Source organism: Chanodichthys erythropterus, chromosome 15 (genome assembly GCF_024489055.1).
Source record: "Chanodichthys erythropterus isolate Z2021 chromosome 15, ASM2448905v1, whole genome shotgun sequence".
Classification (NCBI taxonomy): Eukaryota; Metazoa; Chordata; class Actinopteri; order Cypriniformes; family Xenocyprididae; genus Chanodichthys; species Chanodichthys erythropterus.
The window spans coordinates 18,827,084-18,849,416 of record NC_090235.1 but is presented as its reverse complement, the minus strand read 5'-3'; the positions used below and the strand labels follow the sequence as shown (position 1 = coordinate 18,849,416).

The 22,333-nt window shown below is 36.6% G+C and overlaps 3 protein-coding genes across 7 annotated transcripts; all 3 read right to left on the bottom strand.

Annotated features, from left to right (window-relative positions):
- Positions 1–41: 41 nt before the first annotated feature.
- uqcrb (ubiquinol-cytochrome c reductase binding protein) lies at positions 42–3,499 on the bottom strand. The gene is made up of 4 exons (XM_067361497.1): positions 3,412–3,499; positions 2,928–2,996; positions 2,667–2,833; positions 42–230 (listed from the first exon to the last, which is right to left on the bottom strand). Exons 1-4 carry the CDS (start codon positions 3,428–3,430, stop codon positions 153–155), a joined length of 333 nt encoding a protein of 110 aa, XP_067217598.1. The 5' UTR covers positions 3,431–3,499; the 3' UTR covers positions 42–152.
- A 1,238-nt stretch (positions 3,500–4,737) lies between these two features.
- Positions 4,738–10,755, bottom strand: mterf3 (mitochondrial transcription termination factor 3). Of its 2 annotated transcripts, none has more exons than XM_067412326.1 (8): positions 10,685–10,716; positions 7,157–7,501; positions 6,921–7,073; positions 6,660–6,849; positions 5,848–5,995; positions 5,636–5,707; positions 5,390–5,551; positions 4,738–5,138 (listed from the first exon to the last, which is right to left on the bottom strand). In XM_067412326.1, exons 2-8 carry the CDS (start codon positions 7,461–7,463, stop codon positions 4,944–4,946), a joined length of 1,227 nt encoding a protein of 408 aa, XP_067268427.1. In that variant the 5' UTR covers positions 7,464–7,501; positions 10,685–10,716; the 3' UTR covers positions 4,738–4,943. The 2 variants fall into 2 exon arrangements, with proteins under 2 accessions (XP_067268427.1, XP_067268426.1); XM_067412325.1 differs by having other exon boundaries at positions 4,742–5,138; positions 7,157–7,481; positions 10,685–10,755.
- A 135-nt stretch (positions 10,756–10,890) lies between these two features.
- Positions 10,891–22,102, bottom strand: rad21b (RAD21 cohesin complex component b). 4 transcript variants are annotated; one of them, XM_067412321.1, is made up of 14 exons: positions 21,811–22,102; positions 20,184–20,371; positions 19,167–19,296; positions 18,987–19,086; positions 18,793–18,899; positions 17,969–18,178; positions 17,763–17,888; positions 17,553–17,684; positions 15,105–15,328; positions 14,725–14,878; positions 13,243–13,388; positions 12,988–13,152; positions 11,937–12,020; positions 10,891–11,832 (listed from the first exon to the last, which is right to left on the bottom strand). In XM_067412321.1, exons 2-14 carry the CDS (start codon positions 20,325–20,327, stop codon positions 11,641–11,643), a joined length of 1,914 nt encoding a protein of 637 aa, XP_067268422.1. In that variant the 5' UTR covers positions 20,328–20,371; positions 21,811–22,102; the 3' UTR covers positions 10,891–11,640. The 4 variants fall into 4 exon arrangements, with proteins under 4 accessions (XP_067268422.1, XP_067268425.1, XP_067268424.1 ...); XM_067412324.1 differs by having other exon boundaries at positions 17,553–17,681; XM_067412323.1 differs by having other exon boundaries at positions 21,847–21,883.
- Between the last annotated feature and the right edge of the window lie 231 nt (positions 22,103–22,333).

Below are 22,333 nucleotides of genomic sequence, written 5' to 3'. Positions count from 1 at the left end.
CATTTTTTTCCCCAAAGGAAAACAACCTTCAGGCATTTGAAGACTTTTGTCAGAAAGGACATTTTAATAAGTATAGGGACTTTTCACATAATACATTTTCTCTTAAATACAAGACACCAGACATCACATCAAAGCAGAGCTTCAGCCTCATCCTACTTCTTCGCCCACTCCTCTTTTTCCTTCTTTTCACGCACAACCTCATCCAGATATGGCTCAAGGTAAGGAACATCCTACGAGATACAATGAACAGTAGTTGAAAACAACTATCTGAAAGATGCTTAAATTAGTTAACAAAAAAAAAATAATATTCTGTTATTTACTCACCCTCATGTCAAATGCATATATGTAACAATATATACACAATTTGCATGAGAAACAGACCAAATTTAATTAATCATCAACAAAAAATCTTAAAATCTCTTGCATAATGAAACTTATGTTCCATTCTACAAATTTAATACACATTTAATTTTGAGATGCATGTTTGGGACATACAAATACATATTTATTATACCACGATAATAAACTGAAATCTAAGTATATGAAACTTTAGTAATTCCCCGAGACAATCTTCTTTCCAGGGATGTAAAATACTTGAGTAAAATAATACTCAAGTAAAATTACTCAACTATTTTAAACTGAATACTAGTACTTTTACTTGATTACATTTTTTTTCAATTTTATTTTCTTATGGTAAACCGTGAGAACCAATGAACTTTGTTTTCGTGAATCAAGCAAACACGTTTCAGCTTCAGTTTTAACTTTCATCAGGGAAGTTTCTGGCTTCAAAAGTTCGCCGTCAAATCTGAGGAATCATACTGGGGTAGCAAAGCCATTAGCCGTCTATGTAGTATTTTGGCTGAATGCTCAAGATCGATTACAAATAAAATCAGTGCAAAAATTTATATTTTGGTGCCATGATTGCTTTGAGCCAAAATTGTGGCATCAACATTAATATGCAGAGAGATGGATTGTGTTCATCTGAAGAAATTGCTTCATGGGATGGCATGAGGTTCTACTGTGCTGCATTTAAATTGTTGTTGAATGCAGTAGATAGAGGTGTTTGACCTGTGACATTGCATTGTTTTCTTCCTTTAACCAAACCTTTGTATGTCAATTTGACAAAACAAGACCTCCGTTCATCTTCGGAACACAAATTAAGATATTTTTGATAAAATCCGATGGCTCAGTGAGGCCTCCATTGACAGCAAGATAATTAACACTCTCAAATGCCCAGAAAGCTACTGAAGACATATTTAAAACAGTCCATGTGACTACAGTAGTTCAATCTTAATGTTATGAAGCGACAAGAATACTTTTTGTGCGCCAAAAAAAAAAAAAAAATCTAGAAAAAAAAAATATTCAACAATATCTAGTGATTTATCAAATTGCCAAAGTCACGTGATTTCAGTAAACGAGGCTTTGTTACGTCATAAGCGTTTCAAAATTTCAATGGTTCACGTGACTTTGGCAGTTTGATACGTGCTCTGAACCACTGATTCGAAACAAAAGATTCGTAAAGCTTCATGAAGCAGTGTTTTGAAATCGCCCATCACTAGATATTGTTGAATAAAGTCGTTATTTTGTTTTCTGGCACACAAAAAGTATTCTCGTCGATTCATAACATTAAGGTTGAACCACTGTAGTCACATGAACTGATTTAAATATGTCTTTAGTAGCTTTCTGGGCATCTGAAAGTGTTAATTATCTTGCTGTAAATGCAGGCGTCACTGAGCCATAAAATTTTATCAAAAATATCTTAATGTGTGTTCCAAAGATGAATGAAGGTCTTACGGGTGTGGAACAGCATGAGGGTGAATAATTAATGACATTATTTTCATTTTTGGGTGAACTAACCCTTTAGGAGTACAATGTAAAGTTACTCAAGTATGTTTTTAGCCAGATACTTACAGTATCTGTACTTTCACTTAAAGGGTAAGTTCACCCAAAAATGAAAATAATGTTATTAATTACTCATGCCGTTCCATACCTGTAAGACCTTAGTTCATCTTCAGAACACAAATTAAGATATTTTTGTTGAAATCCGATGATTCAGTGAGGCCTTCATAGCCAGCAATGACATTTCCTCTCTCAAGATTCATTAATGTACTAAAAACATATTTAAATCAGTTCATGTGAGTACAGTGGTTCAATATTAATATTATAAAGCGATGAGAATATTTTTGCGCCAAAAAAACAAAATAACGACTTAAATAGTGATGGCAGATTTCAAAACACTGCTTCAGGAAGATTCGGAGCGTTATGAATCTTTTGTGTCGAATCATGATTCGAATCGCATGTCAAACTGCTGAAATCACGTGACTTTGGTGCTCTAATTCGACACAAAAGATTCATAACGCTCTGAATCTTCCTGAAGCAGTGTTTTGAAATCTGCCATCACTATATAAGTTGTTATTTTGTTTTTTTGGCGCACCAAAAATATTCTCGTGGCTTTATAATACATTAATGGATCTTGAGAGAGGAAATGTCATTGCTGGATATGGAGGCCTCACGGAGCCATCGGATTTCATCAAAAAATATCTTAATTTATGTTCTGAAGATTAACGAAGGTCTTGAGGGAGAGTAATAAATTACATTGTCATTTTTGGGTGAACTAACCCTTTAAGTATAATTGAGCATGTTATTCACCCCCGGTTCTCTCTCACCTCCTCATATTTAGTCCACTGGTTCTTGGGAAGAATCTGTTGCTTCATGGTGAGATCCAGAGCTCTCTTGATGCGGAACATCCTGTCGTTGTAAACCGGTTCTGGGAGCCGACGAACGGCCTCTTTCACATCACTGTCCTCATAGATGGTGTCATCCCGCATCAAACCTATATGACAGGGCAGAAATTGGTACATTTGCACACTATATATTGTTACTGCATGAAGGTCACACTTTGCACTGTCAGCAATGGCACTGCTTACCGAGTTTGTTGAAACCGCATGCATTGTAATACCACTTTCTGAAGCCCACCAGGAGCCTGCCGGTTGCAGCTGTACAAAAACAGGAACAAATGACTTAATAATGTGGCGTTTATGGAGACTTTTAAGTGTTGTTTGGGTTATTATAGCAGAAAAATCACTGTCACAGCTGACAGGAGATTCAGTTAACGGTCTGTACTATCAGAGAGTGAATCACGGATCATTTATTTATCTCTAATACAAAGAACACACACACACAAAAACAGTTATTATAAGCGATGAGGGAATATAAACACATTTGGACTGGTCCAGACGGGGACACAGTAGAGGACATCAGAGCTTCACAAGACAAAACCAACAACTGCGTCAACTAACAGTCATTCTAACAGCACAGAATGGAGGCAGGCTCTAAAATAACTCCTTAAAATGATGACAACAAATTCATAACCTCGCAATTTAAAAAATCTCACACAAAAACACATTTTACCTGGTGCCCTCGACGCCATTTCTGTTCACTAGCAAAGTTGCACAGTATTGTGGGATATGTGACGTCTTTTTTTCTTCTTCGTTTAGTTTTATGGCGGGTATACCGCCACCTACTGCATTGGAGTGTGCAAAATCATGGCTTCATGACTTCTACTTTCCTACAAAAACCTAATTTAAAGCATTAAATTAAACTCATTAAACTGAGAATTATCTATTCCTAATATACCATTAATATATCCCATTTCCTTCCTAGTTCAATAATGCATTCTTTAAGATTCCTTTTTCCCCCCCTAAATTTCCCACTATTACATTTTAAATGCATTTACCTTTTCTTTGCATTTGCAAATCTGTTTAACGTTTTAAGTATTGTATGTCCTAACCATAGTCTTGAATAGATTTCTATTTCTACTTAGAAATGCTTTGTTTTGGTTTTTTATATTGTAATGTTCTCTATTACCTGAATTGTTAATGTTGCTTATAATTAATGATTTACCTTCATTCTTTCCATATCATCATGATTTAATATGTGATTACACAATCTTCTTCTCTCAGCATGTGATTGGTTGTCATTGGCTGCCACAAATTTTATAGTTTTTCTTGATCAATCTAGGTAACTCTTTAGCTATAATTTTATTTATATTAAATATACACAATTCACACTTAGTGCAAAGTTTGACAAAACTGGAGTTTGATTGTAAATGACACACAATACAAAGATTCATATTTATTATGCAGTTTTCTTCATTTTCCCCCCACATATTTAAATGCAAGAAACTTTAGGGACAAAATTGTTCATGAGTAATATAGTTTTAGCTGTTTCTAAATAGGCTGGTAGAAATGTATTTTCATGTAATGAATGTACAAACTATATACTTAGTATAGTATAGCTGCGTAATAACTAGATACTAACCCTGGACCTTCCCCTAAATCTAACATTAACCCATGTAGTTCCCTTATCTTACTTTATTGTGTAAGTGGACATTCTGTAAAATAAAGTGCAACCACTAACCCTGAACTTACACAAGTGCACCAAGGGTAATCATGAACCTCCAATTAAACCGGAATATATAATAAGAGATGAACAGGTGGCATGTCCAGGTGTGCACAAGGGTAGGTCAACTTTTAAACTCACCATGAAATCATGTTTCTTAATGGAATATTGCAGTATTTGTATATTTTTGTGTAACCCATGTGCCCTCATAATCTTTAATTATAATAACTTCCCTTCCCTCTTGCAGCAACATCTCTTCACTGATGATGACGCGTTTACTGGGGCGAGGGCGGGGCAACCTGTCACTCACATGAGATCCACCAATAGCAAAACAGAACAATCTAATCAATTCTCCATGGACAAAATCAAGCCCCACCCTACATTTGTTCTTGTTTGAGAAGCAGTTTCACTCGGATAGACATCACAATAGAGAAGAAAAGACTATCGCAACTTCAGTTTCATGCCGACGTTAAATGTTTATTTATAAAACTATGATCAAACAACCCAACTATAAAAAAGTAATTTAATTTAATTTTGTACATCTACAATGTTTTCTGAAATCTTTCAAAGTCTTCAAGAGTGGCTAATGCTACTTCTGAGCAGAAAACATCATCAGGCAGGAACACCAAGCGATCCAAAGAGATGTAGTTGGGTTGAGACGGTTGGTACTGAGCCCGGCCCAAATACTCCAGAAACAAGTGCCGCTCTCGGATGCGAAGGAATTTGGCATTAAGGACCTTTGAGAAGTCAAAAAAATAATTAGCATGTCGAACAACAAAGTAACCTCACGCTACATAGAACAAAGACATTATTTATCATTTAATTCAGCAGAACAGACTAATTATTTCTCTTTGAAAAAGCAATTTATATAAAAATTACAGTATACAAAACCATGCATTACATGCAATAGAAATACCATGCAAAATGCCTATCACGGCTTTAAATTTGTGATTATAATTTGTGTATGAAAGGATTAAATAATATGCACCTGTGGGAACTTTGCAATAAGTGAGTGTGGAACATCCATGGTGTTGTGAACAAAGTCAAATATTTGAGTGAGTTTTCTTTTATTGGCGATTAGAACTTTAGGAACAGTGGTGACAATGTGTTGGAGTTCATTTCCACGAAATCCAAACTCCAGTTCACAAACCTGGAAGGGAGAAAAAAAAAAAATGAATATCTGTCACAATATTACGATTTAAAAAAATTAAGCAAGACCAATAAAGTGTCAGACCTTTAGGTTCTCCTTAATTGGCTCTAAACTTCCACACAGTAGTTTGGGTAGACGAGTCACAACATTTCGGATCTGAAAGCATAAATCATTATCAATGGTCAATGTAGCCCTTCTGCAAATGCTAAAGATCAGTATGAAAATCATGTAAATTCTAATTTAATTCTATTTCAGTATTAGAAAAAGGGATCAAAATATATGCAATTCAACTTCACCTTCTCAGCACTGAGTCCCAAATGCTGCTGAAAAAATCCAAGGCGGTTGTCGAGCCTCTCAACACTGAAGTTAAGCAGGTATGGAGCTTTGCTCACCATGGCGGCCACAGACTCCTGACTGAACTTCTTTGTTTTCAAATAGGACACCCTTAAAACGAACAAGAAGGTAACATTTAGAAGAAAATGATCAACAAATGAAGCAGTCGGACACACGTCAAGTGTTTCAATGCCCAAGTCAAGGCTCAAATCGCTTGCTAAATGCTGCAAGTTAGTTTATTTCGTACTTTTTTTTTTAGTGGAGCCTTGATTTTGTTTTTATCATAGGTTATCTTACATGAATGTTCAAAAACACCTAATTTTTCCCATATTCTTCACTGTTGCAGCTCCTCTCTTCCCAGTCTGTCAGTAACGCTCTGTTTAGTTCCTGTCTCTATGAAGCCCCTCCTTCTGAAAAGCACAATGTGCTCTGATTGGTCGGCTGGAGCAGTGTGTTTTGATTGGTCAAGTGCTTCGAGAAATGCCCTTACCACAACCGTGAGTTTCAACACACTACTAACTATCTCAACCAGGCCCCGCCCCTTTATTTTGCATTTTCCTTGGGCGGTAATTATTTAAATAAGGAATATTGTGACATGTTTGTTCCAGGAAGAAAACTCAAGACTACAATGGAGGCGTTTCAGGGAGTTCGGAAACAGTGACACTGATATAGAGAATAACTCCCGCTGGAGAGACTGTTTTCATTTCATTTTTCATGCTAAAGAAAGATGAACATGCAAAAAAGCATAATAGGTCCTTTAAATTCTCTCTCTAACCTGGCTTCAAGGTTGTCCAGGCTTTCTGTGAGGATGAAGGGGTTCTTAGTGAGCAGTGTTCCCAATTTAGACTCCTCAACTCCCAGATCTTTGAGGAAGAGTAGTTTGGGCGCAACATCAGCATGGAAGTCAAGCCTAACCAGCATGGAGCCCACATTGGGTCTCCGCTCCAGTTCCCACAGGTTGACACCTGGAAATTGACCAAAAGATTAGACAAATCCAAAATAATCCAACATAACATACTAAAGATATGAGACATACCAAGCTGAACAAGTTTGCTGAGAGTTTCTGATTTATCCACATAAGGTCTGAGTGTGAAAGAGTCTGGCGGAAGGGCGGAAGGTACTTGGATCTGGACTGCTTCCTCCTCACTGATTTTCTGAAGCGGAGAAGGACGCACAGCTGCTTCCAAGCCTATAGTATAGTTAGCATGACAATTTAAGTATCAGGGATTCACATGCATGTATAACTATATATAGGGTATATATAGGGTATACCTATATCCGTAAGAGACGCTTGGCTTTGATGCACAATATGTTTTCCAACCTCTCTCTGAGCGAGATCAGTCTTGTTATTATAGACCTCTGGGGAAGCAGCCTGGTGGTCCGTTAAGTTTCTCCTTCCACACGATGTCCATGTCTCTCTACTGTGTCTCTGTGTGAGACTGCGGATGGACGGCTGTCCGCGGCTGTGCTGCAGCAGGATGTGATGCGAGCGCTGATGCAGTGCGTGTGTCGACGGCTGGAGAGCTGCAGATAAGGGCCTCGAGAGCAACAAACTCACACATCGCCGACAAAGATGCATGACGACTCAAGCGTTTTCCTGGGAGGAATAAGATTGCGCTACATGATTATAGATCCTCCTAAGAACCAGATTTTTTTTTTTTTTGTGGTTTTATTTTTTATTTTTATGTCATTACATTGTTTGGAGCATAAGAAACAAACGGAGAAATGTGAATAAAAGATATTTCATTCATGTTTTATGCTATGTCTTCTGTTATTAAAAAATAAAATGACATACAACATTTACCAATCAATTTTTAGGTATCAGGCTTATGTTTAACAAAACTTTGTATAAAAGGTGATTCTAAACTGTTATGAAAGATATAATAGAATGATTTGATATGCAATTTTACTTTATGCAATATGTGTGTAAAATGGCCATAAATGGGTGCATAATATGCAATCTATATTGTGTTCTTGGGGCAACATGTAACGAAAAAAGAAGTGTAATAATGGGAGAAATAAGAACATCACATATATCATTGGAATATTGATATATAATTTCTTTCCCTATTCACCCAAAATGCCTGATTGAAATGTATTGGTGTCTTCTACAGAGGACATGTGTGAAATTGATGTTCTGATTTGAAACCCCATAACTTTTACTGACAAACAATTTTAAAGATAATCAGATTTAAATAATAATTACAAAACATTATATTGCGCGTTCATGCAACAACATCTGTTGCGTCAACACAACACGCATGCATCATCGTGCTCTCATGGACGTGTTGGAGATTAATATTTTGTAAATAAAGTGGTAAATTATGTTTTTTTGTGTGTGCAAACAATGCACTCGCGTCACTTAATAAAATTAAGGTTAAACCACTGGAGTCACATGATTACTTTTATGATGCATTTACTACCTTTCTGGGGCTTGAAATTGGTAGATGCGTAAATAGACCATTTTCACATTTCCGGGTTCCTGAGAAGCGGAAGTCGTCATAGTTGGGTAAACTTTTATAGCGGTGAATGAGAGACTTTGTTAAATATATTTTTTGTGTTTCCATTTGCACAAATAGCAAAAGAAAAACTCCACAATAGTGATTTCATAACTTTCAAAAAGAGGGAAAATATAGAGAGCGATTGATAACGGCAGTCAGAAGAGAGAAATATGTAATTTTTACTGTCACTTCCATAGTTTTATTAGAACAAAGACTAAAGACTATAGAATAACACAAGACGCGTCACTCGTATTGTTTTGAATGGGAGAAAGTGCAACACGCAATATGGCAGAATAAGGCCCGCCTTCTAAATAAGGGCCAATCGCCGATTGGTAAAGCAAAGTCCCTAGTTTTTGGGTAAAGTCATCGCGTCACTGCAGCAGCCGAAGCTCCGGTTTCTATAGAAACAGTCAGACGCGCGCGTCCGAAATGAGGCACAAGAGACGCGCATTTAGGACTGCGCATTAGCTTGAACCAGCCTGAAAAATACAGTTTTTTGTCAAGATTTGAGCGTTTAGAAACAAAATTTATGACACAATTGATGTCAGATTTCATTGGTGATTTCATATATGAAATTGAATCGAAAGCTTGGCAAACAACTTTAGAGAATTTGATGTTTCCCCATTCAAAGAGATAGGCGAATGGCCGAGAGGCGTTTCAAAGATGGCCGCCGAGTGAAATGACTTGTCTTAAAGGGACTTTGATTAGAAATACCCTCACAGCAGCATTAAAGGTACAATATGTAATATTTTCTGTCCGCTAGAGGTCGCTAGAAGCCTATTCACAACAAAGGCGTAGTTTGATGACGCCAAGTTTGAGAGTGGAATCTTGGGAAATGTGGTCTCCATCTCAACAGACGGTGCAAAAGAATAGGGATTGGACTCGGGAAGAAATCATGTTCATGGATGTGATTATTAATGTTACTGTAGTATGAAGCAGAGCAGGAGCGAGTGTTGTGGGAGCTGAACGAGGCCGCTGGAGCAATTGATCAACACACGCCTCACGAGCAGCGAGACTTTTATTATGACACAGTCGCCAGCGCAGCTTCCGCTTTTTCTGTTTTATTATTAGATACATTTGAGTGTGTTTAAAATGTTATAACGTTACTCTGAGCGTTCTCTCGGCGGCTGCTGTGAGAAACTGTTGCACACTGCAGTAAGATAGATCGATATTAGAATATCATATTAAATGCTGGATGCTTGTGTTGATAAATGGCATGCAATTAATTTTAAAACGTATTGTATGATGGAGAAAATGCTGTATTACTGTTACTAAAAATAAAGCTGCATCTGATTATGCTACGTTAGCTACTTCACAAAATAGTGTTTTTCTCGGAGGCATGGTAAAGCATGGTACTCGCAAAAAAATCAAGAAAATTTATTTAAACAATAAGAGTAAACATGTCAAGCTATATAAAAATAATCGTTTTCTTTCTATAAATATATCAAAACAGTTGTTCCCTTGTCTATTAAAACATATAATATATTAAAGCGTCTTTTTTTTGTTTCCATGGTTTCCACAAAATAAAACCGGAAACCGAGGGTAACGCGGGTATGACGCAATTGACAGGCGACTCCTCACACGTCCCGGAGCATTGGTTATAATTGCAATTTTCTCACGCTTTAAAAATAGTTGGAAACATTTGAGATATTGCAAGTACTCAAGTGAACAAAATATATAACAATGGCCTAGTGGTTTTTGGATATTTTACTGCAAAAATATTACATATTGTACCTTTATCTATTTATATATTTTTTATAATATAATACTAAGTATTGTTTTATGAATGTACATAATTAATATACATAACGTTATATATATATACGATATTGATGACAGTCAAAACGCGCCATCACAATGTGTGAAAAGGGTCAAAGGAGGGACAGAAAGGTCTCAGATTACATTAAAAAGATCTTAATTTGTGTTCCGAACATGAACTAAAGTCTTACGGATTTGGACGACATGAGGGTGAGTAATTAATGACAGAATTTTCATTTTTGGGTGAACTAACCCTTTAAAACAGTGATATTATGGTCTCAGTGAAATTCGCTAAATTATAAATGTCCTCTACAGAAGAAAAAAAGTAATCTGGGTCTCATTAGGATATTGTGAAAATATATATTTGATTAAATAACGCATGCGTCAGTGGGCATTAGATGTGAATGACTCCAATGTCATCATTACTACTCTATATCTCTAGAGAAGGTGAAAACTGGGACAAATTATGCAGTTTATATTAAAGCATTGTTACAGCGCATACTGTAAATATCACTGACATCTCCAAAAAATTAGACATTACCTGTTTTCTGTAGCAGGACAAACCTCTTCAGTCTTCACTGGTGCGAGTTCACATGCTGTTTTCAGTCTTTGCTCTTCGCTGGTGAGTCACAGCGCCCCCTAATGCACGGATGATTCATACAATAATCAATTCAGTCAGGGGACAAAGAGATTCATTAATTACGGTTTATTACAAAAATTACGCAACACAGTCGTACCAAGTCAGGGCTACAGGCAAATGTGTAAGATTATAATTATATAACCTGTTTTTATACCAATATGAATAAAACAAGCAGTTTCCGAGGCATTTAAATAAAGGACTGTACTGCACTTTAACAGATAGTGTTTAATTACTGTGACATACAAAACTGAGTCTAACATCGATAAAACCAAAGTCTGTGAGACTGTTTTAAAAAGTGCTTGCACAATTACAAAATTCATCTTTACAACAAATGGCACAATATTATTTTAACCAATATATAACATTTGCTTTAATTTGTCTGGCTGACAAGCAAAACTACAGCTGCTTTCGGGTGAATGTTCACAACACTGAGACTTTAAGGAAATAGTACTGTTACTGTAGTAGCTTTCATTGACCTTTCATTGTATTTTTTTCCACACATAAAAACTATAAACTTTTAATTGTTTATCTTTGGAGCAGCTAAAATGTTACTCTTTTAACAACGAAAACACTTTCATGAAAGTAAACAATTATGTTGCATGTCAACATGTAATTCAAAGCATGCAAAACAATAAGACTCATTAAATAAAATGAAACCGAAGCATCTGTAAAACATGATTAAAGAGAACCAGCTGAAGGCTCAAAGCCTTTGCAAGTCGCTATAAGAAGCACTTTTTTCGCATGTCAGTCAGACAGAGAGCACATGTAGTATGCACATGCACAGATATACATAACACATCATATACAAACAAAACCATTAAAAAGAATACAATCTGCCAGTGTTGAGCTTTAAGAGTCTATATGATGTGAAATCTGGGGCCAGGGGTGGCGATGATGTCGCTGTAGGGCTCGTCCTGCCTGAGCTCCACTGCCTGCTGTTTCTTTAGCACCAGAAAGCTGTAGAACTTGGCAGCTGCTTGTTTCTTGTTGTTGTTTCTGCACAGTTCCAGCAAGCTGATCGATTCTGCTCCAGTCTTAGCAATGACTCTCTGTAGAACACAAGAGGACGCAGTCAGAGGAATAAAAAGGGTATTTATTGATGTAAAATCAGTTTATGCTTCTTATTAAACTGAATGTTTCAATTCTGCCAAACCTGTAAACCGTGCAGCATCTGCTGTGTTCTCTTGTTCCACCTCCTCTCTTCCTGATCCTGGTCTCCGCTCTGACCCTCCTCCTCCTTTAAAACAAAAGGGAACATTTTACAAAGTCTTGATTTTGTTTTTGCACTCTACTAGATTAACAGATCTAACAGATTTTCATGCTTAAATATTCAAAAAACTCCTTATTTTTTCACATATTCTGCATTGTTGCAGCTCCTCTCTTCCCAGTCTGTCAGTAACGCTCTGTTTAGTTCCTGTCTCTATGAAGCCCCTCCTTCTGAAGAGCACAATGTGCTCTGATTGGTCGGCTGGAGCAGTGTGTTGTGATTGGTCAACCGCTTCGAGCGTGTTTGGGAAATGTCCCGCCCCTTTCCATAACCACCAGTTTCAACACACTATTAACTAACTCAAACAGGCCACACCCCTTTATTCTGCGTATGAATTATTTAAATGAGGAATATTATGATCCGTTCCTTCCTGGAAGAAAACTCTAACTACAATGGAGGCGTTTCAGGGAGTTCAGAAGCAGTGCACGTTGATATAGAGAATACTTTTCTGTCTACGTCATGCGTGACCTTTCCAACATGATCGCGTGGCGCATAGCTGAGCTATTGCAAGATGAGCATTTGTGGTTAAAAAGTATATAATTTTTTTTTTTTTTTTTTGAAAATGGACGATTGTTTCTCTAGATAAGACTCTTATTCCTCATCTGGGATCATGTAGAGCTCTTTGAAGCTGCACTGAAACTGACATTTGGACCTTCAACCCGTTGGTCCCTGTTGAAGTCCACTATATGGAGAAAAATCCTGGAATGTTTTCCTCAAAAATTTCTTTCTGACTGAAGAAAGAAAGACATGACCATCTTGGATGACATGGGTGTGAGTAAATTATCAGGAAATTTGAATTCTGAACTGAACTAATCCTTTAAAAGTGACTGCAGAATGTTTGGCTGTACTAAACAGGTTTGCTTATTAAAAAAAGTAAGAATGATATCAGTTTTTCCTCTTTTAATCCCTTGATTTGTGGATGTTAAAGCTTCCTCACCTCCTCCTCCTCATCATCATCCTTCTTCTCTTTGCTCTTCTCTCCTATCAGGTCGAGCTCAGGGATGAGCTGTGAGATGCTGGTTGGTTCCTCAGGGGGAAGGTCCACCTGCTGCATGTTCACGTGACGCGTGGAAACAATGGAGGAGCGATCATCCTCGAGCATCTGTAGGAAAATAGGTGAGAGCACAGAATTAGAAAACCACATACACTGGGGTCAAAAGCCACATTGAAAACCTGCGGTTCAAAATCTCACAGGTAAGGCAGGCTCTGTGTCCAGAGCTTTGCGCTTTTGTCCACGGTGTCCAGATGGAGGAGGCATGACTGATTCGTCGAGCGTTGTGCGACTACCCTCCATGGCTGAAGCCTGCAGAACACTGGGCTCCTCCAAGATGGTCTGGTCTGCAAAAAGCCAAACATGGGCATTAGTCACAAACTAGAGAACTACTGTTCAAAAGTTTAGGGTTAGTAAAAGTTTTTGAAACTTTTTTGAAATAATCAATTCAGTCAGGCTGCATTTATCTGATACAATATGAAATATTATTACAATTTAAAATTGCTGTTTTATATGTAATATTGTAAAATGTAATTTATTCTTGTGATCAAAGCTGAATTTTCAGCAGTCTTCAGTGTCACATGATCCTTCAGAAATCATTCTAATATGATGATTTGCTGCTCAAGAAACATTTATGATTATTATCAATGTTGAAACCAGTTGTGCTGCTTAAGATTTGTGTGAAAACTGTGATAATTTTTTTTTTCAGGATTACTGTTCCCAATCTTTTGAACATCAAAAGAAAAGTCTATCAGTTACGGTTGGATTTACAGTCAGGTATCACATGCCTATTGATCCAATTAGTAGTTAGTAGAGCTGCACAATTCTGGATAAATTGGGAATCAAAACCATTCTTTTTTCCTTTTCCAAACAGAGATCATGATTCTCCCTAGATTCTAAATATAATACATAAATAAACATGTAATTTACTAGAGGTTCTGACAAGGTGTTAATTGCTGCAGTCTATTTAAAACATTTAATTAATTTGAATTAATTTTTTTTTTTTTTTTAATAAAAATCAGTCTGAATGAATGATTCAATGACTCACTCATAAAGACTTCACTTGTTACATTACTGGATGAATCAGCGATCTTGAACGAATCTCTTGAATGAATGATTCTTTCTTTCTTTCTTTCTTTAATTTCGAACAAAAAAAACAAAATAAAATATAAAAATAAGTGTGTTACAACATACAGAAGGAAAAAACGATATCTATAAAGTGTTATCAACAATAATTGCAAAGTTACAGATATTTTATAAACAATAATTTGAAAATTACAAAAAAAAATTAAATATTTTTTTTTAACAGTCACATCACATGTAATTGATACAACCTTTATTTGAAGTATCAAGTTACTCCAAAAGTTGATTTTCTCTATTTTGATCGCTACCATAGACATCAGTGTTTATATCCGATATATAAACTTTTATCTCAGTACTACTTTGAATTATTGTAATACAAATAATAATACTGTGTAGTTGAAAAGACTGTTTGTGAAGCTGTTTCATGACTAAACATGACAACAGCTCTCTCTGGGTCAGAACGCAGATCTGAATGTTTGCTTGTCAAATAGACATCTAGCCGAATGTGTCATTTTGGAATAAGATCACATGGGTGTTTCAATCTTTTAACGATAAATTGTGCAGCTCTAGTAGTTAGCAGCATGAGTCAGCCATTCTTACCAATGATGTCTCTCTGCTGAGACAGAGCCTCTTCTCGAGGAACCTCGGGGTTCTCCAGGTCTTTGAGGAACTCGTCCAAGCTGTCTGCTTCTCCACCCTTCCTCCTCTTCCTCAGCTCATCGGGCACCAGAGGGGTCAGGCAGCGTGTGAACATCTGCAAAGAGGGGTACAGCTCTTTTTGAAGCAATTCATTGTGTAACTACACTGTTTGATGGCAAGACTGCAGAAACACTGTCCAAATAAGTTGTTTTAACAGATTTCTGTGTATAATAATGAGCGAGATAGTGCCAGAAACAGACATATCCAAGGATACTTATGTATTTTGTTGCATTAAGGCCTGTGTTAATGTCTCACAGCTTGTTCCAGGGATCTGTCCTGACCTTGAGCAGTCTGCTGTTCCAGAGGGGTTGAGCTGGCAGAGAAAACAGCTTCTCCACTCCTCCTGTTTCCTTCCACATCATCAGCTTCTTGGTAGGGGGAGCCAGATCCAGAGTGGTGACAATGTCGGAGTAGTCGCTCAGCTGGGCACGGATGGTCTTACTGTCCAGCTCCTTCACACTGTCCACAATCAGCTTCCTCTTTCTTTTTGCTTTGGTTTCTTTCACTGGTAATATAAGAGTATGGCATGATGAAAGACATCTAAGATGATTACAATTTGTTTGCAAGAGAACTTCAGGTGCATTGGCACAAAATGCTGTTAAATAACTAACTTTTTTTATTGTTTCACAACCTAATCAATTATTTGTTTTGTTTTTGTTAAAGGGATAGGAAAATTCTATGAAAATTCTGTCATTATTTATTCACCCTCATGCTGTTACAAACCTGTATGATTTTCTTTCTTCTTGGAACGTAAAAGGAGATAAGTTGGTAACTAAACTGTTCTGGTTCCCATTGACATCTATTATATGAAAAAATACAATGGAAGTCAACTCTTTGGTTACCAACATTCTTCAAAATTTCTTTTTTTATGTTCCACAGAAGAAAGAACATGTTTGGAACAACATGAGAGTGAGTAAATTATTACATAATTTTCATTTTTGACTGAACTGTCCCTTTAATAAACAATTACAAACATTTACATTGTATTTTTATCAAGTTTTTATTTTTATCAAATTATATGTCAGAAACACTATAAAAAAAAGACAAAGCAAATTGTACACCTATAAAAATATACAAATAACTAAAAAATCAGCTAAAAACATACATTTGTTGGAAAATACTGGCATTATCATTTTAAATGTAATTGGATAATCATAATTAAATTTAATTAATTTAATAATTAGAAAATATAAACCAGATTATTACATGTATATATTGATAATGTTATATGGAATATTGATAATATATGAATATAAAATAATATACTACACAATAAAACTTGTTTATAATTTTTTGACAAAATGTTAGGGGTGTCACAATATATCGCAATACAAAAATGCAACAATATCGTATCGTGGATAGTGATGATATGTATTGTATATAGTTCACCCAAAATAAAAATTACTGAGTGAGAAAAAATTAATTTTTACAGAGTTTACAAAGTGTCAGGACTACATTAAACTACCTATATACAGTGGCATGAAAAAGTATGTGAACCCCTTGCAGAATCTGTGAAAATGAGAATTATTTTAATAAAATAAGAGGGATAATAAAAAATGCATGTTATTTTTTATTTAGTACTGTCCTGAGTAAGATATTTTACATAAAAGATGTTTGCATTTAGTTCACAAGACAAAACAATAGCTGAATTTATTAAAATAACCCCATTCATAAGTATGTGAAGCATTGATTCTCAATACTGTGTGTGGTTACCTGATGATCCACGACTGTTTTTGTGTTTTGTGATGGTTGTTCATGAGTCTCTTGTTTGTCCTGAGCAGTTAAACTGAGCTCTGTTCTTCAGAAAAATCCTCCAGGTCTTGCAGAAATTTCAGTTTTCAAGCATTTTTGCATATTTGAACCCTTTCCAGCAGTGGCTGGATGATTTTGAGAACTGCTCAGGACAAACAAGAGACTCATGAACAACCATCACAAAACACAAAAACAGTCGTGGATCATCAGGTGACCACACACAGTATTGAGAATCAATGCTTCACATACTTATGAATGGGGTTATTTTAATAAATTCAGCTATTGTTTTGTCTAAATGCAAACATCTTTTATGTAAAATATCTTACTCAGGACAGTACTAAACAAAAAATAACATGCATTTTTTTTTTTATTATCCCTCTTATTTTATTAAAATAATTCTCATTTTCACAGATTCTGCAAGGGGTTCACATACTTTTTCATGCCACTATATAATGTTGAATATAATGTATAATAATGCAATGGGGGAATATTTGTGGGTCATGATGTCTTGTGTTACCAGTAAAATGAGGCCTACATTATTTTAAATATATCTAGTCAATCAGAGAGTACAAGCATATTCATATTTTTCTGTATTTTCAGCTTCAGGATCATGAATATTTTTTTATTTTGGTATCAACACTGTCCTGTGCATTGGGTTACCAGCAACAAGTGCAGGTCTATTCATTTCAACCCCCAATGTAATACCAAATCTAGCATTTAATCAATAGTTAATTTTTTGTTAACCTTTTACCATATGTCTTGAAGTATCACACTAATATTGTTTTGTGAGATATGTATTGAATCGTGACATGAGTGTATCGTTACATACCTACAAAATGTGGTTCATGTCAGTCAGCTACATAACTTTATCTTGGTGACATATTTAAATCAGCAGAAACTATAGGATCAGTGAACGCAAGATATGGTGGTGGTTGAGCCCTGTATTACTGCACTACTATTTATCTGTTCTGGCTGACCTGTGATGTCGATGGGCTCCAAAGCAAAAGCCTCCTCCTCATTATGGACCAGGGTGGTCTGTTCAGTCTGGTCTGTCATGGTGGGCAGCTGCTCAACAGGACCAGAATCAGGACTGTCTGGACCTCCTGCTGCTATTGGACAAAATACAACATTTCTATTATTATGCAAACATGTAATATAGATGTTAATGATATCACATGCTTTCTTACGTGAAAGGTTGTCAAAATCATCATCATCATCACCACCGTGGTCTTGGGGCATCATCACACCCTCAGCGATGGCAGGAGGGTCGTCAAAAATACCACCTCCATCCTCGTTACTGAGAAGCTTGTCCACTGTAAGTACAGCAAGCAGACAGCTCAGTCTCAACGGATGCTATTAAATGCAGCTTTGTGCTTATGAATGTCTCTCTTACCCAGCATGCCTCCCTCTGTGCTCTCCATAGGGTTGTCTCCAAAGTCGTCCTTGTATTGGTCGTACTCTAGGTGATTGGGCTTGTCAGCCATCTGCACGCTACTTGACTCTGACTCCAGCAGCAGGTTAGATGCGGACGCCCCGTGGATGATGTCCACTTCAAATGCACCTTCCTCTCGCATCATCTCTCGGTCATCCATCCCAAAATCAGCTGTCGAGGAAAATGTGTTGGCTATGGTTTGAGGTTGACTGCAATGTGGGTGCATAATCATTTCAAAGGGGATCTATTATGCCCTTTTTTGTTTTTTGGGCTCTACTAGGATAGTTTTTCAAGCTTTTTCACTGTTTAGTTGCTGTCTCTGTGAAGCCCCTCCTTCTGAAAAGCACAATGTGCTCTGATTGGTTGGCTGGACCAGTGTGTTGTGATTGGTCAAGCGCTTCGAGCATGTTTGGGAAATGTTCTGCCCCTTACCATAACCATGAGTTTCAACACACTACTAACTCAACCAGGCCCCGCCCCCTTATTTTGCATATGTCTTTGGCGGGAATTATTTAAATGAGGAATATTGTTCCTGGAAGAAAACTCAAGACTACAATGGAGGCGTTTCAGGGAGTTCAGAAACAGTGACACTGATTCGGAGAATAACTCCTGCTGGAGGGACTTTGCAGATATTTTGACACATGCTTAAACAGCAACATAACACACTAAAGAAAGCTGAAAGCAGAATAGGACCCCTTTAAATTATTCAAAAATATCACTACATAAACAGTATGAATAACACAAACAGCTCTAAAGAGGAAAAGAGGATGCTTTTTATGCCATACCAAAATCATTCTCTTGCAGTAGACTGAGGTTTCCCACTTCTTCTCGCATGGTGATCTCCTCCACACGGGACTGATTCAGGGTGAACTGTTGTGCAACGTCAATGTCGCTGCAATCCACAACACAGGGAAGAAGGGTCAACACTGACAGCAACTACTACAGTTATATGATATCAGCAAGTTAAAGTTGCACTTACTCCAAGTCCGGAAGAGGCTGATCAAAGTCATGAAATTCCTCGGGTAATGTAATGGCGTTGTAGGCAGCTTCACGGTTCTCCTCAGGCAGGTCGACCACACCTGTGTCAAACAATACACAATATATTATCTCTTGCAGTGCAAAGGGATCAACTTCTTATGTAGTCCAGACACAACTTTACCTGGGCGAAAAGCCATTTTAATCTTAATAAAAGCCTCATTGCAGTCTGCCAGCAGGTACTTGGCTTTTCTATGGTAGATCCTCACCACGCCCAGGAGTAAGTGACCAGATGTACGGAGAGCCATTTTTACCTATCAAATTAAGCACATATTAGAAGTAAATGGAGTGGCTCAGTCATGATGTCAATTTGCAAGCATCCCAGAGGGAATATCTAATGTGATTTTAGAACGGTTTTTGATTTATGAGTAAAAGTCTGTGAACATTACTAAAAGAGATTTCACGGTTTGTTCTAAACATAGATGACAATAGCAACGTTTACATGCACCCAAATAATCTGTTTATAATTGGGTTTATGTCTCAACTGCGCTGAAAAGCCTTCATGTAAACACTTCGATCGATCCAAATGAAATTTTGATCGAACTGAAAGGGGTGGTTGTAGACTTGAAATAATCAGATCAACAGGAAAAAAATTAAGCATGTAAACACAGGAATCTGACTATTTTCTCGGATTCAGATTCAAAATGCGTATGTTACTCACAAGAACATGTGCATGTTTCGCATATAATGTCTGGCCGTTGGATGAGACTGAATATTTACTAAATATTTGTAAAAAAAAAAAGCTCTTCTGACATGGCTGTCAGTCAGTTTTCTTTATAGATGTTATCAAGGCAAAAATGACATCTGTACTCATTGTGGCTCCAGTGCTGAACGTGCACTATGAAGTTTAGTCCTGATCACACACATAATAACAATGCATATGTAAATGAATATGTGCATCGCATTACATGCATGCATTTAGGCTTCATATAAACAGAACTTTCAGAATCAGCAAAATTCTGAATTAAAATTTGTGCATGTAAACATACCCAGTCATACCTCAAATGTGTTTGGGTCTTAGGACTAAAACTCACTAGTAATATTACTCTAAATAGGTCTGAAATACATTTCAAAACAACACAAACCAAAAATGGAATCCACAAAAAACCTAAACAGCGTGATTTCAAGAGAATCCATTAACCTTTGGAGAGATGATGCTCTCTACGCTGCTCTCCAGATTGCACTCAAACACATGTGCTTTGGTCAGCTTCTTATCCCAGTGGGCCGCCAACCAGATTTTGGCCAGCGGCCCACGTTTGCTGAGGACAAAGTGGGCGTAGAACATCGTCCCTGCACCTTCTCACACTGAGGTGGAGGGGGACGCTGAACCTGCAGAATAAAATAGCACTGGTGTTAGGTTTAACACTACATCATAATTAATTACTGATTTCTTAAAGGGGATATGTGTAATTGTTTATGTTAAAACTTTCCTCTGTCCCAGCATAATATGTAGAGATAACTTTAACCAAGCCATGTGTAGTTTGATGCCCTTGAAAAGTGTAAATACTGTGGCGGTATCAAAACATTGCTGTTTGTTTGAGGTTATACCGGATTGTCGTCGTGTCAGTCTGACCAAACAATGGAAGACATGACGTACTTCATCACCTCCTGGCATAGCAAGTTACATGCTCTAAAAAGTCAACATTCAATTTGGTTTCTGTAATTTTATGTATCCATTAGGGCTGCACAACGATTAATCGTTTGCAAAATAAAAGTCTGTGTAACGTAATATATGTGTGTGTTCTGTGTATAATAATTATGTATATATAAATACATGCACATACATGTATAAATTTAAGAAATATATACATGTGTAAATAAATATACATATTTATAAATATTTTATATATAAATATAATTTTTTTCTTAAATTTATACATGTATGTGCATGTATTTATATATACATAATTATTATACACAGAACACACACATATAATACGTTACACAGACTTTTATTTTGCAAACGATTAATCGTTGTGCAGCCTTAGTATCCATGTTCGTTTGCTGCAGCACATTTAAAAAAAGTGATCTAGAGCCTTCTGCAGTTTGCATTTACATCACTATTGATTAAGCATGTTTTTGCACGTTTTAATAAAATGCTAAAGTAATAAATTACTAAATCTAACTCGCTTTCATACAGTATGTGTGCCAAAAGATTCAATTCAGAGGAATGAAGCATTCGTAGATCGGACGGACATCACTAGTTATTTGTGAGTGCTAGTTATAAGCAGTGTTGGTTGTAATAAATTACTAAGTAATCTAATTACTTTTCCCTTGAAAAAGTAAAGGATTACTCTTATTTTTCTGTACTTTAATTACATTTACTTCTGATGTAATTGCATTCAATACGGTATAGACTACAGAAAAATTCTATATAATACACATATATGTGACCCTGGACCACAAAACCAGTCATAAGTCGCACAGTTATATAGAGTGCCCCAGGGATGACGCGTTTTTGTAGGCCAACCCGGAAGTTAGCAGCGCACGGGTTCCCTCGACTAAAAGCCTATTCATTTTTCCCACAGACTTTTGGAAAATCGCAGAAAATAAGCTCTGTGTTTAACAAAGGGTTATGACACTTACACGTTTTGTATATCAAGATAATCTTTACAAGTTAACACAACATTTATAGATTTAAAAGATATAAAAGGCTAACAGTAGGCTATAAACGGACTACAGAACACCATGGTCGCGGATCAACGTCGTCACCACCAAGCATCTTCAAACTTTATTTAGAAAACAACTCTATTTAAAAACATGCTCACTGATTATATATGCGCTGTGTATGAATACTTATCCACTTTTTCATGAGAAATGCTGTCCAAATGTCCTGTTTGTCATGATGACGTCTAAAGTCCCTGCCAAAGGAAGTAGTCCCTTTTAGCAATTTGTTAGCAACCGCCGAATTTAAGACACAGTAAAAGTTTAAAAAATCACAAGTGGGTTATAACTGGTATGTTTTATGTCATAGATCAAAACGTGAAAGTATTTAGTGGCTTTGTTAACCACATACCTTATTTCAGGCGATTTAGCAAAAACCCATTCAAAAAACCCATAGACTTTACGGCGTTGGAACCGGAAGTCCTAAAATGCTAACTCACTTCCTGGTTTTGCCTACAAAAACGCGTCATCCCTGGGGCACTCTATTTGTAGCAATAGCCAACAATACATTGTATGGGTCAAAAAAATTATCGATGTTTCTTTTATGCCAAAAATCATTAAGTAATGATCATGTTCCATGAAGATATTTTGTAAATTTCCTATCATAAATATATCAAAAATGTATTT